Here is a 16,382-nt window from a genome sequence, read left to right as displayed (position 1 = left end):
GTGGAAGAAGGTTCTGACTTTACATACACTCCCTCTTCTCCTATACGTATCTTCCAATTGATTATTTTCTTCAGTTCCTGGTGTTCCTGTTGGAAGAACAGTAGGGTCCCTTGATAAATGACTTGCGTCAGTATGCAAAATGTTCTTTGTAAGTATGCAAAGTGTTCTTTAATAGTTCGTAATAGTCCTAACACATCTGCTTTCATTTTGTTGTTTTTCAGCTGTATCTTGTTGGAGGATCTTTTGGACTGCGTGAATTTGCTCAAATAAGATACGATGTCCACAAACTACATGGCAAGGTAGTTGAAATGGTTTTCTTTTCTTTTCCATTTCGTTTTGTATATGTTGTATATGTACTGTCTTCTAAAGGATTGCTAGGACGAGCAAACTATTGGTATTGGGGATTTGCCTTTCACCACTGGTCCCTGGGCTACATCTGATGCTCTTAGACAGTGAGTAGCGTGGGTAACAATAAAGGGGATGACATGATGCTGAATCCTTTTACTGGCTGCGAAATAGATCAACATAAATAAGAGAAAAATTTTGTTCCTTTGGTTGATTATAAGTGGCAATTCTGAATCCTGAGAAAGAAGTGTAGCAAATCTAGGAGGAGGTTATTACAAAGATACTGTATCTGGTTTAGACTAAGAAAACGGATGTTTTAAAAGTTTCTGTATTCAAACAGTATTTGGCATTGAGTATATAATGTTAGATAGGACTCTTGTTGTGGGCCATCTAAATTGCTTTAATCATTCCTCATTGTTGAAGCGTTCCTCATTGTTTAGTCATTCCTCCCTGTTGAAGCACCACGTTGCCCACCCCTGCTCAGTCCCATACTTGACATCGCCTATAGACAGGGGAGAGAAATCTTACAAATCTTTCTCCAGTGCTGTCTTCTGGGTAGTTATTTTCTGTCAGTCCTGGGCTTTTAGGACGAGTTGGAGCCTTTAAGTCTTTGTCCAACCAGATGGGGATCACAACAGGGGCAAGAATTTGCCTGTTGTGTTTCTGTCAGTTTTTTGGTCAGATTCATACTTGGTGAATTACATTTGAGCTCCATGAACTGCACTGTGACCTCAGCCCAGGAAAAAAAAGCCGGTAATAGTTGTGTTCGTTCAGATCTATGAGGCTCCTTGTCCCAGCATTTATAATCAAGGGAAGCATCATTGAATTAGACAGTAGTACATGAAAGCTCTGAGGGGAAGCTACTACATCCTGGAGTTCTTAAGCTCTGAAAAGCTAAAAGAGGACATCTGGATTCTGCTCTAACTGGTATTACTTAAGGCTGCAGCATCTCTGTTGTGTTTTCTTTTTCTTTTCATTACAATTTTATTTAGGAATAGATGAAATTTAAATAAAGAACAATGCAGTATTGGCTGAGAACTAGCACACCAACTATGGGCTCGTTTGTAGACAGACAAATCAAAGCAATGTGTCCCATTAATTTCTGGTTTTATGTCCATAAAAATAGGGTTAAGAACCACTCTAATTCATTAAATAAGACAGTAAAAGTGATTAGAATGTATTTTAAATGATAAAGAGAAACAAACCTAGTTTAAAAGGTACATGAAACTCAGGAAAAGAACATTAATATAAGTAATTTAAAAATGCTATTAAAGATCCTGATGGTCAAAACATATGTTTAATTTGTCGCTGGTTAAAATGTTTTTGTGTTGGAGCAGAATATGCTTTTCTCATATAACACGCTTGGACTAGCATAAGTCTTTATCAGAACAGGGATGAGTGCTCCTTTTTGGGGGCTGGGCAGTTATATGCAAATTGCAATAGGCAATAAAATAAACAGGATTATTTTGGTACAGTTGCTCCTTTGGAATAATAGCAATGTTTAATTAAATAACACTTTTCAGACAAGGAGCTCAAAAGACTTTCACAGAATTTAAATGAATTAAGCTTCATAGCCTTACTGTCAGGAAAGGTAGGATTATTATTTCCATTTTACTGCTGAAAGTTAAGCAACCCATCCAAAAGTAGCTAGGATTTGTAATACCTGACTGCTTATCTTTTTTGATCATGTTTTAAGGATGTGCAAACTACAGTATGCCCCCTTTTGTAAGCGTGACTCCTAAACTTGTTTTCTTCCTAATTCAGCAGCTAGGTAGACAGAATTTAGACAATCCTTTTGTGCTATATCTCTACTAAATTTCAAATGCTAAGCTATGATCCCTTCCCTTCAAACGTATTTGTCTTTTTCCTTTTTCAGTCCAACCATTCTCATTGTGCTGAGAGGGAAACCACATTAGTAGGCAAGTTCTCAGGTGACAGTGATATTTTGAAGGAAGTGTAATAGTAGAACTAGTGTCTGTGTTTCAGTGCCTAAGGGGTTAGCTGTGACTTTCTCTTTGTGTTCTTGTGGCGTGAGGAGCAAAAGCTGCATTAGTGATAATGCCTATGATACTAACGTCAGACTGGCTTTTGAAGATCGTTCCTTGATAAAGGAATTAAAATTCAAGAGAAAATGGTGGTTTGGATTTTTGAGGGAGCATGGTTTGGTGGTGATGCATTGGGCTGGAGCTGGGATTAGGACTTGGGAGAGAGACAGAGCCTAGAGCTGTAGCCAGAGTGGGGCTGGGAAGGGGCAGCAAAAGGAATTCTGTCTGCTTGTTCATTTGGGCCGTGGCTTGGGATCTTGGGCTGAAGCTCAGTTGATGTGTAGGACAGAGAGACAGAGCCTAGAGCTGCAGTTAAAGAGGGGCTATTAGCATCTTAACAGCAGATATTTAATCCATTTAGTATAGCATCTCTGAACATCAGGGCTTTGTATATGCCCACTTCTTGCAAAAGCAGAAAACCATTTTGGGTACACCTTAATTTACTCAGGATACCTAGATCAGTCATATCCCCTCAGCACACTGAATATTCTGCGTTTAAAGTGAACTTACGCTGAGACTCTTATTGATGTAAATGCCTGTTTATGCTAGTCAGAATTCTCCTGAAACTAATCAAGGATTTCTCCATTATCTATTGTTGCCAAAATGTCGATTAATGGAGAAATCATTAGGTTAGGTAATTGTTTGTTTTCTGGGAAGAATTTATGCAAATCAAAATTCGTTCTAGAAAACCAGGTATGCTTACGGGAAAATCACGTGGAATTAATGGAGAAGAAATTAATAGGTTTGTATAGGCATCATTCCAAACACCTTCATTGTCAAATGGAAAACTAAGCCCTTTCTTTGTCTTGCTTCTCGTTGTGTGTGTAATTGAATAGAGATGCTTATTTAAGGAGTTTTTTTTATAGAAAATGTGATTTCTATTAAATATACAGAAAATGTTTCCTTTCAACTACATAATAATAAATTATTTTTATTTACCATTGTTGTCATTTAAGCCATGGTAGAGACTTGCTGATTCAGATCTAATTTTGGATATAAGAATCTTGGACATTTGGAATGGTCTGTGCTATTAGCTGGTAGTTACTATAGAGGGTTGAAGAGAATCAACATATTAACTACCTGGGAAAATCTAGGATTTCAGCCCATCAGCAAACCATTTAGACTAGTAAAATAGCGTTTGTAATCTCCAAACCCTCTTTGTTGAAGAAGTATTATTTTGAGGCAGGTTCTCAGTGTATGGGGAGGGGGACAGGACTGAGCAAGTCCTTCCAGAGTAACATGCAGCAGAAGCACTTCTAGGAAAGTTAGATTCTCTAGCTCATTTTGTCAGGAAACAAAACATCAGTTAGCTTTTGAAGTCTGCAGGTAGTTCCTGCTGTGGATTATGTATGACAATATTACTATGCTGACCTCTATAGTGTTTACAAACTGTGTAGATCCTGTTCACTTTTCCTTTATCCTATGCAAAGCGAGTACACCCCAAAAGTAGAATGCTAAGTAATTAGAATAATAATGTTTTCTGTCTTTCTGATGCAGAAAATAGAAGCAGTGAAGAGTCAAAATGACAGAAGTTCAATCTTTTCTCCTAGATGAGTTTCACCCTTGAATCAGCAGTTGTGTATTAAAATATGTATGACCATTGCGTGGTACTCCAGGAGTTAAAATCCAAGTGAAATTGGAAATACCTGACCTGTTCTTGCGGAGCACCATATGCTTTTTATGAGCAATAAACTGTAAACCCAGAAAGAGTATCAGAGGAGTGATGGTGGTGGTGTGAAACATACTCACTAGTAAGTGTGCTAGGAGCGTAAAGCTTGCTTTATGCAGACTGAACAGATTGTCTTTAAAATTTCTGTAAAGAGAATGGCAGTGTTTTGAGCTCCTTAGGTAACCTTTTAGACCAATTGACTGGCACGTAATCGTGTCTCACCCGTGAGACATTGCTTATAGACACCTGCAAGGTGTTAGTATTGCCATTGTCAATTCTCATTTATTGCATTTACTTGATGTCTTGAAGTCCTAACTCATGAAATGTAACTGTGAGGATCTCAGCTTTAACATTATAATCCTAGACTTCGGAGTTGGGAAGAAGAGCACATATGATGCATACAGATTATCCTGGAAGCTTTGCTTTCCTTTGAAAAAGAAAAGAATGAGGGGTGAAAGAGAAAAGAAGGCTAATATGATCACTTATGACACTCTGACATTTTACTGGTTTACAGCTATTCTCATAATTGGGCTTGATAGTGGTATAAGTGTGTTGGCTGTCTGGTTGGTTTTGCTCAGTATTACAGTTTTAGAATATTGTTTGTGGGTCCCTAGTGTTGTCCTTTAACATTGCATCTTGAAGCTCATGAATGGGTGTCAGGGGACCCACAGCAGCATGAGATTTAAATAACTTCCACTGATCTCATTGGAAATTTTATTTCCATCTTGTTCAAGTTCTTGCTTCAGTTCCCTCCTCTACCACAGAGCTCCTCTCTGCCTATGAGCAAGTCACTGAATTTTAGTATGTCTCACTTTCTCAGTCTGTAAAAGGGGGATAATTAATGCTGCTCTACTTCACGTAGGGAACAGGAAAGTTAATTAATTCAAATAGAAGTAGTTATTTAAATTCAAATGAGTATTTTAAAAAAATATTTCCTCAGGTGATATCCATTAATTCAAGTGTTTTGGGTCAGGGTGAAATAGTTTAGGAGGGAACAGGAGCAGAGGACTGACCGCTTTCCATGAGGCCTTTATATCAGGGGAGAACATAGCTGGCATTTGCCTCAGGAAGGTCCAGGAAATCAGTCCAGCATTTTCTCATTATTATAAGTGGATAGTTGAGAAGTACGTGGTATCTGTCTATTACAATGCTTTTGTATTGCAGTCGAAACATTACTCTGGTTCACAGACATGCTGCAGGTTTTTTTAAACTGTTGAGTTGCGATGGTGACAACTGCAGCAGCACAGTGTTTAAATGAGGTTGCAACATCCACCCAAAAAGGCGGTGGCTTCTGAACAGTCTGTCATGTTTCTATATGTCACATCATTTGCTTCTTGTAAATAATATATTTCACATGAGGTGAAGATTTTAAAAGAAAATCACCTAAACCTCTTGAATATGTCTGTAGCATTGAAAATTACACAAATAGTGCTGGTTTTTACGTATAGTCATAGAATGTCAGCAGATTGTCCCCATCATTAAACATACTGTGAGCTACTAATGCTGGATAGAGGTACTTTACTGCAAGCTGGCTTGTTTATCTTACTTGAGGACCTGCATCTGTGTTAGAAAACGGTATTTGCTCTATTTGCAAAGCTATCAAAGGTACTAAGAATTTCACTGAGATAGCAGACAGTATTGTAGCAGGATGTAAAGGTGTTTTTTTCACTTTCTTCCCCCAAATTGTTCAATTGACTGAAAATTGCAAGGTGTTTTTATTGCAGTTCTTAATGGATAAGCATCCATGCTTGAAATCATGCTGCACCTTGGTGTTCCCAAAGATCATAAGTCTGACCAAAACTTGACTGACTTCACCATTTCAAGGAGTAATCTGGATAGGCCAAGTCTTTGTGATTGGACTGGACTGGCAAAGCCCGTGGTGGTGTAGTTTGTTCCCACGACAACTAATAGGCTTAATGCTGCCAGCCCAGGTTGTTCCATGCACTCAGTTATCTTCTGTGTTCTGCAGGCTTTCTGCTTGATTTTGTTCCAGATGGATTTAGACTCATCCTCTAGACTTCCTGGTGTGCCAACACTCCCTACCAATGCTAAGGTCAATGTAAATTAACACTGTTAGTACTCAAAAATACTCTAAATGGTTTATTTGTATTAATAGAGTTAGGGAAGTAAAATTTAAACACCCAGTATCTGCTTGGCTAAATCTAAATGTATGTTTGTGGTGCTATGCGCTGTCAGGAATTCATCTTGGTCATGTTTCGATTTTTCTTAAATGAAATGCCTAGTCTGAGATAGCTAACCAGGCAGCCCATATAGGTGGATTGAGAGAGAAATGGCCCCATAATATGTTTCATTCAGTTTTAAAAAAGATGCTTGAGAAATAGGTTATTCTCTTTTGACTGAAAAGTAGAGAGATTGAGCTCAACACTTTATTATTACCACATTTCAGTGAGCTGAGTACCATCCTTAGTGTATGAATATATTTATATTCAATATGACTAGTGAATGGAGGGTGGGATAAACCTCTGCCTAACTCCATGTGCAGATGAGTTAGGTTTTTGGACACATGTCTTAAAGTGGGATTTATTTTCTCTAGAAATGTCCATCTCTATTCAGGTGACTGCAGGAAGAGCCTAAACAGAGATTTTATGCTTAAAGTCAAAAGTTTAGACGGATAAAATTAGGTAAGATGAAGCCTGCCCTAAATATTCTTTCCCTGGAGCTTCATTGGCAAACTAGCAAATGGCTTGAAGGTAAAGGAACTCTTACTTAATCCGTTGTTTGTGTCTGGGGTATTCTGTGATTCTGGAGAGTTTCCTCCATGATTTCGTAGGAGGTTGTATTAAAAACATACTGTTTGATTTGAGTGTGAACAAAATCAGAGCATCCTTAATTGTTGTCTGGTGGAATTTTTTGGATGGGAGAGATAACCTTTCTAAACTTGGCAGCAAGGGAATGTGGAATCATTTTAGCATCTGTCACTGAACTTGGAAGAATAATTAAGTCTTCTCATCTAGCATTTTAGCATTTATTTATTTATAAATGCATCTTCATGCATCTAATTGGTTTCAGTAAGCTAAGTACACGAGCACAGTGTGGCAAAGGATTGATGTTGGTGATTATTTTTTTTCTGTTTTTTTCCTTAAGCAGGTCAGGTTGGCCTGAGTCTGAAGTCTAATGAAGACAAACTTTGGCTAATTTCCTTATATAAGTAGATTTAGTTGATTTTCAAAGACTAAATTCATTAATGAGCTTGGCCTTAGGTCCTCCAAAAATTAAGAAAATAATACACTGAAGTGTTGTTTGGTGCTTTAGAGAATGTGAGAGGCATACGTTTATGATTGCTTATAGGAGAAGAAAAAGATCTTTGTCAGTCATTTATCTTTATGTAACGAAGTGCATTTTACTAAATTAAAGCAGACCTTGCTTCCAAGCATTGCCTGCTTAGTGGAGGGTTTTAGAATTGGATGTTAAGTGGAGGCAGCCTGGCTCCTGATTGATGGCTAAGCAGGTGCCCTTACAGTGTCTTTGTTTCTGTTGGCAGGGGGAATTTGGAACTTGTTACATCTTTTGACCGTGGTTCAGAATCATCCAAGGTAGTAATTTCAAGTCCTGCAATATGGCACAGAAATGAAAGGGTAGCAAGAGCTTTTCAGACTCTGTATTGTGGTGGTACCAGATGTTCAGACTTCAGTTTTCTTTCTTGTTTCAGTTCAGTCCAGAGGGATTATATGGAAATGAGCTCTTTATCTGTGCTATTCTTCCAACCCAACACATTCTATGATTCTGTGATTTTGAGGTTCAGCTGCTAGTGTTGGGTTCATGTTTTTGCATCGATTTCAATAAAAACTAATCCATTCTACTTGTGCTCAGATGACTTCCCTGCTTTGTCTCTAAACAGCTGCTTACTGAGTTTGCTACGATACCAGACAGAGGTGTATGTTTTCATTTTTCAGACATCCTTTCAGTTTAGCATATTAAACACTGTTTTTCTGTAAAAGACAGATGCAGAGTCAGTCTGGGATTCAGTAAGATATTGGTTTTTGCCCCATTCTGAAGCTGACACTGTGTGTGTGCTTTTTAGTGGTTTGCAGTGATTGGATCCACCTAGACCCACTGCCTATTGTCACCACAAACAGCTTAAAGCACTGTAGGACAACCTGGAGATAAGATATCGCCCATACCCGCCCTTTCATACCGTCTTGTATCAAGTTGAAAAAATGAGACCGAGGCCATCTAGCCTGTTCTGATGAAACCAGGAGACCCGTCAATGCCAGCAGACTTCTGTTAATAACTGGAAACAAACTGATGGTTGTTAAAAGCTGGGACAGTCTCATTTAATCTGGATGTGATTATGTTAATAATAGTAATACAGAGATTATTTTGGTAATATGTGTGTTCACTGATGAAGAATTAAAGCTGTACTAATTTTTAACTTTGAAATATCTGTTTTTTAAGTTAATATTTAGTTTCAGTCTAGTAATACTGTCCCAGCATAATTTTTTGGCAAAGAATATGAAAATGTACTGTTAATGATACTGAGTTTGGCCAGAGACCATTAATAAATATTCAGGGTTTCCATGGTAAAGCGTTTAACCGAATCCTTATCAAGCTTTCTGTATGCAGTGGTTACTACTGCTGTAGAAATTGCAGCGGATTTCTGCCATTCATGCTAGGATGTCATGCTATATCCTATGTGTAAGGATACATTCATAAACATTGAATCAAAAATGTCCTGTCTCTGAGAGGCAGAGAGGTCTTGTGCCTTTTATAAAGATTGGAAAAATTGGCTTAAAGTTTCATGGGCTTAATACCTGTCTAGATCTAAAGTTTTGACTTCTTAAAACTTCCATTCTGCGGCTACCTGGATGTGTATCACTTTTGGACTGAAGATCCTTTACGTACCTAAATTTCTGCTTTTGGCCAAGCTCTCTAGTACCATAGTTTTCATGGTACCACATAGCTTGTCATCTATTAAATACATAGAAAATCATTTAGGCTCCATTAAATACATGGTCCTCAATCTGTGTTAGCTGGGATGTGAGCTCCGCTGTTGAATGCAATTTGCGAGGCTTCACACAAAATGGCTGTAGAAGTAGGAATGCTGCTCCCTGTGACCTGCTGGTTCAGCCAGAGGGCAGGTGCGCAGGACAGGCACATCTCCTTTCTCTGGGAAACATGCACTAACCATAAATTTGTAGATTGCAGGCATTATCAGCTTTCCTTTTTAAAATTAATCTCTGTATGGAATAGTAAAGAAACTAGAAGAATGTGGGAGAAAAAGTGATTGTGACCTAGTGGTTAGATTATATATATGAAGTAGGGGAGATCTGTTTTTTAATTCCTATGGTATTTAGAATTTCTGTATTTTTATCAAATGAATATTCGATATTAAACATCTTGAAGCTGGACCACCTTTTGTCAGGGCATTGTTCATTCTCTCAAATAAGGGATTTGTTCTTTTCCTTTAAATCAAAAAAACCAAAACCTGGTCCACCTCACTCTGAGATGGCTAAAGACTATGAATCCTAACTGGAAGGAGGTATCTTCTCAAATCTCAGGATAAGTTGTCTAGTACTTCCAAACTCTTCAGCCGTTCCTCATGTCTGTCTGTAGTTACTGCTGCTCAGTGTGTATCCCCTTTCAAAGTATCTAAATCTTCTCTTGCTTTTTGTATTTTTTTAATTTTTTATTCCAGAAGTCTAATTCAGGCTGTGGATTTTGCTACACAACCACGTGCTAGGTCCCTGTAAATCTAGTTCTGAATCTTCAGATGTGTGTACTAACGTGTATGTGCCCATTGCTATTTACCTCTCTTGAACTAGTAGATCACCTTGGTGACCCTATGCGTTGTTCCAGCTTTCTTATATGCATATGCAAGTTATGGATGCACTTAGAAGATTGCCTTGGAGTGAGTGCTTCAGGTGAGGGCTCTCATATTTATGTCCAGGAAATTCAGGACAGAATTTGGATCCTGTCTGGCATGTCTTACTCGGGAGTACTCAGTAAAGGGAGTATGCTACGGTATAGTATGTTCCTCACACGAGGTAGCTCTTTGTTCGGATATACTAAAATCCCGGTGGGTATACGTTGTCCAGGATTTCCAAGGATCAAGCAGCCATGTTAGAGCTACCACCTGACTGTGCTGCCCAGGATCCGGAAATTCCAGGCAAATGGCCAAATATGTTTTTTTTTTTTGCCAGGACAGGATTTCTGTGTTGAAAAAAAAAGGGCTGTGTCTGGAGAAACCTGGACATCTGGCAGCTTTAACTCAGATTATTGAGTTTCTCTATGATGAAATACAAAATAGAGTGCAAGTATTAAGAGTTCCTTGTTTTAAACAGAAGCCATTTTTCCATTTCATAGTTCTTGATGTTGTTTCTGTTGTCAAGATTAGATTCAGATGAAGAGAAGGTTGTTAACTGGAGGAACTCATTCTGATGCCATTGCAAGTGGAACTAATTTCAGTATGTAAAATGTTGATAGCTTTCAGATTTTTACATTTTGTATACTACCAAGAATTCTGTTTGGTTGCTTTAAATCCTGTCACATTGACACTATTAATTACTAGCATTTTTGCCTTGCAATTGAAGTGATTACAAGTATATAATTTAGGTTCAGTCAGCTTTTAGCAAAAACATAATTTAATATCCAGCTGTTTTTCCCCTCACCTCCCTCAAGTGCCAGAAAACATCTAGCTTTCCAGACTTGTCTTGTGAAGCCAATAGCCTTGGTGTCAGCACATTAAAGCTCAAACAGAAGTACTGGGCCAGGCCAGTCCCAGTCCCAGGTCCTAGATCAGGATTTTTTGCACTGCTAGACTTGTAGATCCCTACAGTTTTTATAAAGAAAGTGTTGAAAACCCTTTGCCCAGGAATGTTTCCATTTTAAGTGCAATCTCTGTCTAAATGGACCTTCCCTTTTTATCTCCTTTGTGTTTTGAGGCTAGAAAGACTCAAGTCAATCGGTTCTTTTGGAAACTACAGCTATGCGGCAGTCTGAAAAAGCAGATCCCAAACTGATATCTGGAGTGCAATCACTAATGAGAGGGGGAAATGCATAATCTGTCTCTCTTCAAATATCTGTCACTGCAGAAAGCATTTATAGGTTTGCTTGTGATTCAGTAGGTGATACATTTTCCCCAGAGTCAGCACTGAACCTCCTGTATGTTGTGTCAGGCAGTGCTTAACTGCCTTTTTTTGATGAGGCATAAAAATGAGACTTTGCCTTCAGAACCTTAATGAGTGCTGAAATTAATGTTGTAGCTGGTATAACATTTTGTCTTGCCTCCCTGGAGCGCAGCTCGAGGAGGGTGGAAGAGATCTGAGGCTGTATGTTGTCCCTGCGCGAGTAGGACAGGCAGCTGTGGGGTCAAGAATTCACAAGCTCTCCCTAACAGTCCCTCCTCTTCTGCATCCTCAAAGACTACGTGTGCTGTTAATAAAGCCTACCAAGTGTAAGGTCGGATGATTCAGAGCAGGAGACTAATTTAGGTGTTCCCAGAGGAACGTCTCTTTCTTCGTTGATTACGGAGAGAGTGTAGGAGTACAGGCTTTCTGGATACTGCTTAGGGAAGAGAGGTGACTTGTCTTATTAATATCTAAAATGTATGAATTAAAATATTTTGCATTCATAATTCCCACTGAATTTAGTAGAATTATTTTGTTAATGTTGGATGTTTAGCCCTTGTAAGTACATCTGGCATAATAGGAAAACAGTAACTTTGCTACTCATGTTTTAAATTTAATTACACCAGATCTTACCATTATAACTTTCTCTAATGTACCCTTCAGAATGTCTGAGCCTTTGGCAGGTAAACGTGTTATCTATTAAAAATAGTGGCAAAATATCTTTCAAAAGAAAACAGCGCATGATGTACAAATACGTTGCAAATTCTAGTAATCTAAAACATAGGTAATTTGGAAGATGAAAAACTTTATGTAAGTGCAAAGTATTAGAATAGGCTTTCCCTTCTTACTGTAAAACTTCACTAGATGTCAGTGTGGAAAGTATTTTTACTTAAATGCTATGTGAACTGTAGAATGAGAAGTGTTAATTCCTTTAACACATGCAGATTTAGGATGACAGTTACTAGAATTTGGCAGTTGGGGGGTTTCTCAACACGTAATTTATTTGTAGAAATGCCACTTCAAAACAAGGAAAGCAATTTTGATAAGTTCACACTGAATTCTGAAAATTGTTTCTGTTCAAATAGGCATAACGAAGTCAAAATTTGTTTCAGTACTTACGAAAAGTTTTGAGATTTGCATTATAAATCAAAATGACATTTTAAAACATAATTAAAAACAATTTTTAGGGTTAAAAAGGCAGACTTTTTGGTTTTGTTTTATATTGTTCATTGTTTTATATTGTTGATTATTTTGAGTCAGTACAAATTTTAATGTGTATTTTCTTGTTGTTTGTTTGTGAAAACTGGACTTGTTTGTATGATGGTAGCAGGTGTATTTCCACATGGCTCAAGACAAGGTTTAGGCATTAACTTACGCATTTAGAAAAGAAAAAAATGCATATGTATTTATATACATTTAAGTTTGGTTAAGGAAAGCATTCTTAATCTGTAAGTGCGCTTCTGCATTCTTTTAACTGTATCGTGTGCTTATATGACATTTGAACAATGTCACGAGGAGGAACTTCTTTACTTGGAGGGTGGCAGAGCACTGGAACAGGCTGCCCAGAGAGGTGGTGGAGTCTCCGTCTCTGGAGACATTCAAAACCCGCCTGGACGCGTTCCTGTGTAACCTGCTCTAGGTGACCCTGCTCTGGCAGGAGGGTTGGACTAGATGATCTCCAGAGGTCCCTTCCAACCCTATGATTCCATGATTCTATGATTCTATGAAGCAGACTATCTCTGTTCCTACATGAGAATGTTGTTTGGTTTGGTTTTTTTTTTTTTATTTTGGGTTTTGGGGCATTTTTTGTTGTTTTATTGAAGCTTCAGTGCTTTTATTGAAGCTTTAAGGTTTGGTCTCCTGTGAGATAGTTAGACTTTTTCCTTTAAATTAATTCTTTTATGTTTCTGAACTGATACACCAAGCAAAGGGTAGTGGTTTAGATATTGTATGGTGCCTTTTGTTTTGCCATATTGTTAAAGTAAGCTGCCACCAGGACTAGTTTACCAGGACGAGCCTAATTGAACAGTGGGTGAACACCTGAACACAGGTATTTTTGCTGAAGTACAGAACTAAAGAGGACACCCTCTCCAGTCCTGTTCTCTCTGCTAGTACAGTAATGAAAAGATTAGTATGAGGCGGGGACAGACTGCTTGCATGCTGGCTTCAACTGACAATTCACAATTTCTCTCTTGAAGTTACTTGCCTTTAACAGAAACTGAAGTGACCTTTCTGGTTTTTTGGAGTTACCAGAAAGAGGTTGATTCTGTCCAGAATGAGGAGATGACTGAGGGAGCAATAAGGAAAAACTTAAGCTGTGTTTGCGCTCGTTTTCCAGCTTTAACTTGCATAGTAGGTACGTAGCCATTGAAAAGCAGTCTTTTTAAAATACAATAAAAAATGTTGACTCTGCGGGAGTTGCATCCAGATGTTGTATTTTGTCTTTATTATTTCTAGCTATTAACTGTCTTCCATTTAGAGGCAAAAAGGGGTTTTTTTTGCCTAAATACTGGTGTTGCAAACTCGTACTTACATATACCTTAGGTGTGCTTTCCATAGCATGTCCATTACTCTCAGAAAATTGGAAATGAACCAATTAATCCTATAATTTGGATACAGCAAATCCTTCTTTAGTAAATATTCAAGAACTCTTATTAAATTCCTTTTGTATTTGTGCAACTTTTATTCAAAGTGAAAGCTTTTGCTTTTTCCAATAAAGATCACATGATTCTGAATGCAGTTCAACATTCTTCATATTAGAACTGGCCTTTCCTTTTGCATACATTGGTTAATGCTGTGTTAATAGTAACTAAATAACTGGGTTAACTGAAATATGAAGAAAATGCATTTGAAAATGTAAACGAGAAATATATATATATATTAACAGTTGATGCATTGTAAGGAATTTTGAGAGGTTTGTTAAAACGTTGCAAAGAGCTTGCATGTAAGTTAAGGTATGATGAAACCGATATTTAAGAACTTAAAATCTTTTAATAGATTTCATTAATTTTTTATAAATTATTCCCACATACTGCGGAGAAGAAAAGGAATTTTTTAACTACAGATTTATGTAACGTTTCCTTTTTCTGAACTGATACCTTAAGGGTGTTTAGTTTATGTCCTTCACGATGTTTAAGTGGCTGTAGCAGGACAGGTATAGCATACTAAAGAGACTTTACAAAGGCACCTTGAGAAACAGTCTTTTAATGTTTTTAAAATAGGTGACTTTTTTTGTGGTTTTCTCTGTCAATGGTTTGTGATGGCTGACTCAGCAAATTCTACAACTCTTGTTCCAGGCTAAGAATCTTTTTTTGTGACCAGTGGTCCTCATTTTGGCCCACAGAAAACAACATGCTGTTGCCTTACTTTCCACCCCCTTCTGTCATGATAAATACATGCATTAACTCCTCTGATAGTAAATCAGGCTGAACCAGTTCTTGCCTTTCTTGCATAGTTTACAGCATGGATCTTCAGCATGTTCTATCCATTTCACCTGGGTGGTCTTACACTTTTGTTTCTTGTTTGGAAGAAAGTAAAAGGAAAATTTGGGAAAAACTGCACAGGATACTTAGCAAGTCCCTCCCTTTGTACTATTGGATTGCAGGGAAACCAAGTTATAGCAAAGCCCAGGGATTCCAGCTTTGAGATCCTGTATTGGAGAGCTCTGCCATTCTGACTTTAAGGTGAGAGGTGTGATTTGGTCTATGCTTAGAACTGGTTCATCTTCAGGCATACAGCAAAATTTGCTTTTCCTTGCAGGGACCTTTCAAAAACACCAGGGGTCTTGCTGTTAGTTCTGGACTTGTGGGTTTTTTTTGCTGTTGGAATATCTTATTTTATACTGGAAGGAACAGTTTTTGCACTGAATTTTAGTGTGAAATGAAATTTGTGCTAGCATAGTCAGAGCCAAGGTTTAAGGCACTAATTTATGTTTTATAAATCAAATAAATAAATGCGCACCTGCAATCAAGCTGGATGCAAAAGCATACAAATCATTGATTAAATGCTTGAGTACTTTCTTCTCGGAACTGAAACCTATAGAACCCTTGTTAGTTTTGATGGCCTTAAATATGAGAAATCTAGATATGCTTAAGTGCTTGCTGAAATATGGGATGGTTTCGTCATCGTATTATCCTTTAACTTAATTTCATTTCCCATGGCATTATCATGTGAAAATGTATATCCAGAGTTTGGGATTGTAGGTCTTTTTTTGATCCATTTGGAAGCAAGTAGAAGATTGGGATTTTGAGAGATCGCTGGTGCAACATGTACTGTAACTCTGGGAACTGCTGCTGTAATAAGATTTTATATGGCTCCTTTGGAAATGTCTGCATTGATTTCTGTCACAGGCGGGATGAAATATTTTTAACTGTCTGTATTCTATGCAGGTCTTAGGAAAGAATCAAAGGACACAAAGCCAGGTTTTGCATCTAGTCTCAGCTGTCTCCCCAGTGTTCAGAAGTATTCCTATCCAAGCGTATACAGTAGCCTTACCTAAGTGTTTTTCATGTATTAAATATTATAAATAATGTAGCTAAAGGTTGTTGTGAATGAAGTTACACAAAATGGTATGTTTTGCCTTGCCCTTCTCTGTTACCAAAGACTGTATGCCAACGAGTTTGGCATAAGTACAACCTTTATTGTACTTTACAACCTTTACAAGCTTAGTTCCTTTAATTCCTTAAGTAGAAGGACACTCAGCTTGGCTGTAGTTTACACTGCACTTCCTGAGTCCTGGGATTTATCCTGTCTTGTCTACAGCTTCTCACTCTGCTCATAAACCACAATTTGGAGTATTTATGACAAAGACTTTTGTAACAATTTGTGGGAGTCTTTTATTCTCAAGGAAGATTAAAGTTGACTGATCCATGCGAGATTGCTGATTTTCCATTTAAAAGAGTTAAGCATATGATAAGTGTTTTCAAAGAAGATATTCTATTGGGAGACCCAGAACTGGTGGTTCTGGTTGAATCTAAGTTTAAAAAATGGGTGGGGAGAACAAAATGAAGAACTGCATATAAATAGTCGTTTTGTGGGCTCTCTGTGTTGTGGGTACTGCAGGAGAATTGTGTCCTATCTATTTATGCTGGTGCGAGCAGATAAAAAAAAAAAAAAAGCTTAATTCATGTTCATTACATTCAAGCCATCATCCTTGCCCATTTCCAAAGTAAAAGCAGAAATCTTTCTCAGTGGGATATTATTTTGTGGAGGATAGGGTAGGGTAGGAAAGAACAC

At 37.8% G+C, this 16,382-nt stretch overlaps 1 protein-coding gene across 1 annotated transcript in view; it reads left to right on the top strand.

Annotated features, from left to right (window-relative positions):
* Nucleotides 1–16,382, top strand: part of LOC134514097 (cytochrome c oxidase assembly protein COX16 homolog, mitochondrial) — a 51,903-nt gene that overhangs the window by 14,054 nt on the left and 21,467 nt on the right. Inside the window, exon 2 of the mRNA XM_063331374.1 lies at nt 222–299. Within this exon, the coding sequence (XP_063187444.1) occupies nt 222–299 (78 nt within the window). The remainder of the gene's footprint in view (nt 1–221; nt 300–16,382) is intronic.

The sequence above is a fragment of the Chroicocephalus ridibundus genome, chromosome 4 (assembly GCF_963924245.1).
Source record: "Chroicocephalus ridibundus chromosome 4, bChrRid1.1, whole genome shotgun sequence".
Lineage (NCBI taxonomy): Eukaryota > Metazoa > Chordata > Aves > Charadriiformes > Laridae > Chroicocephalus > Chroicocephalus ridibundus.
This window is presented reverse-complemented; position numbering and strand designations above follow the sequence as displayed.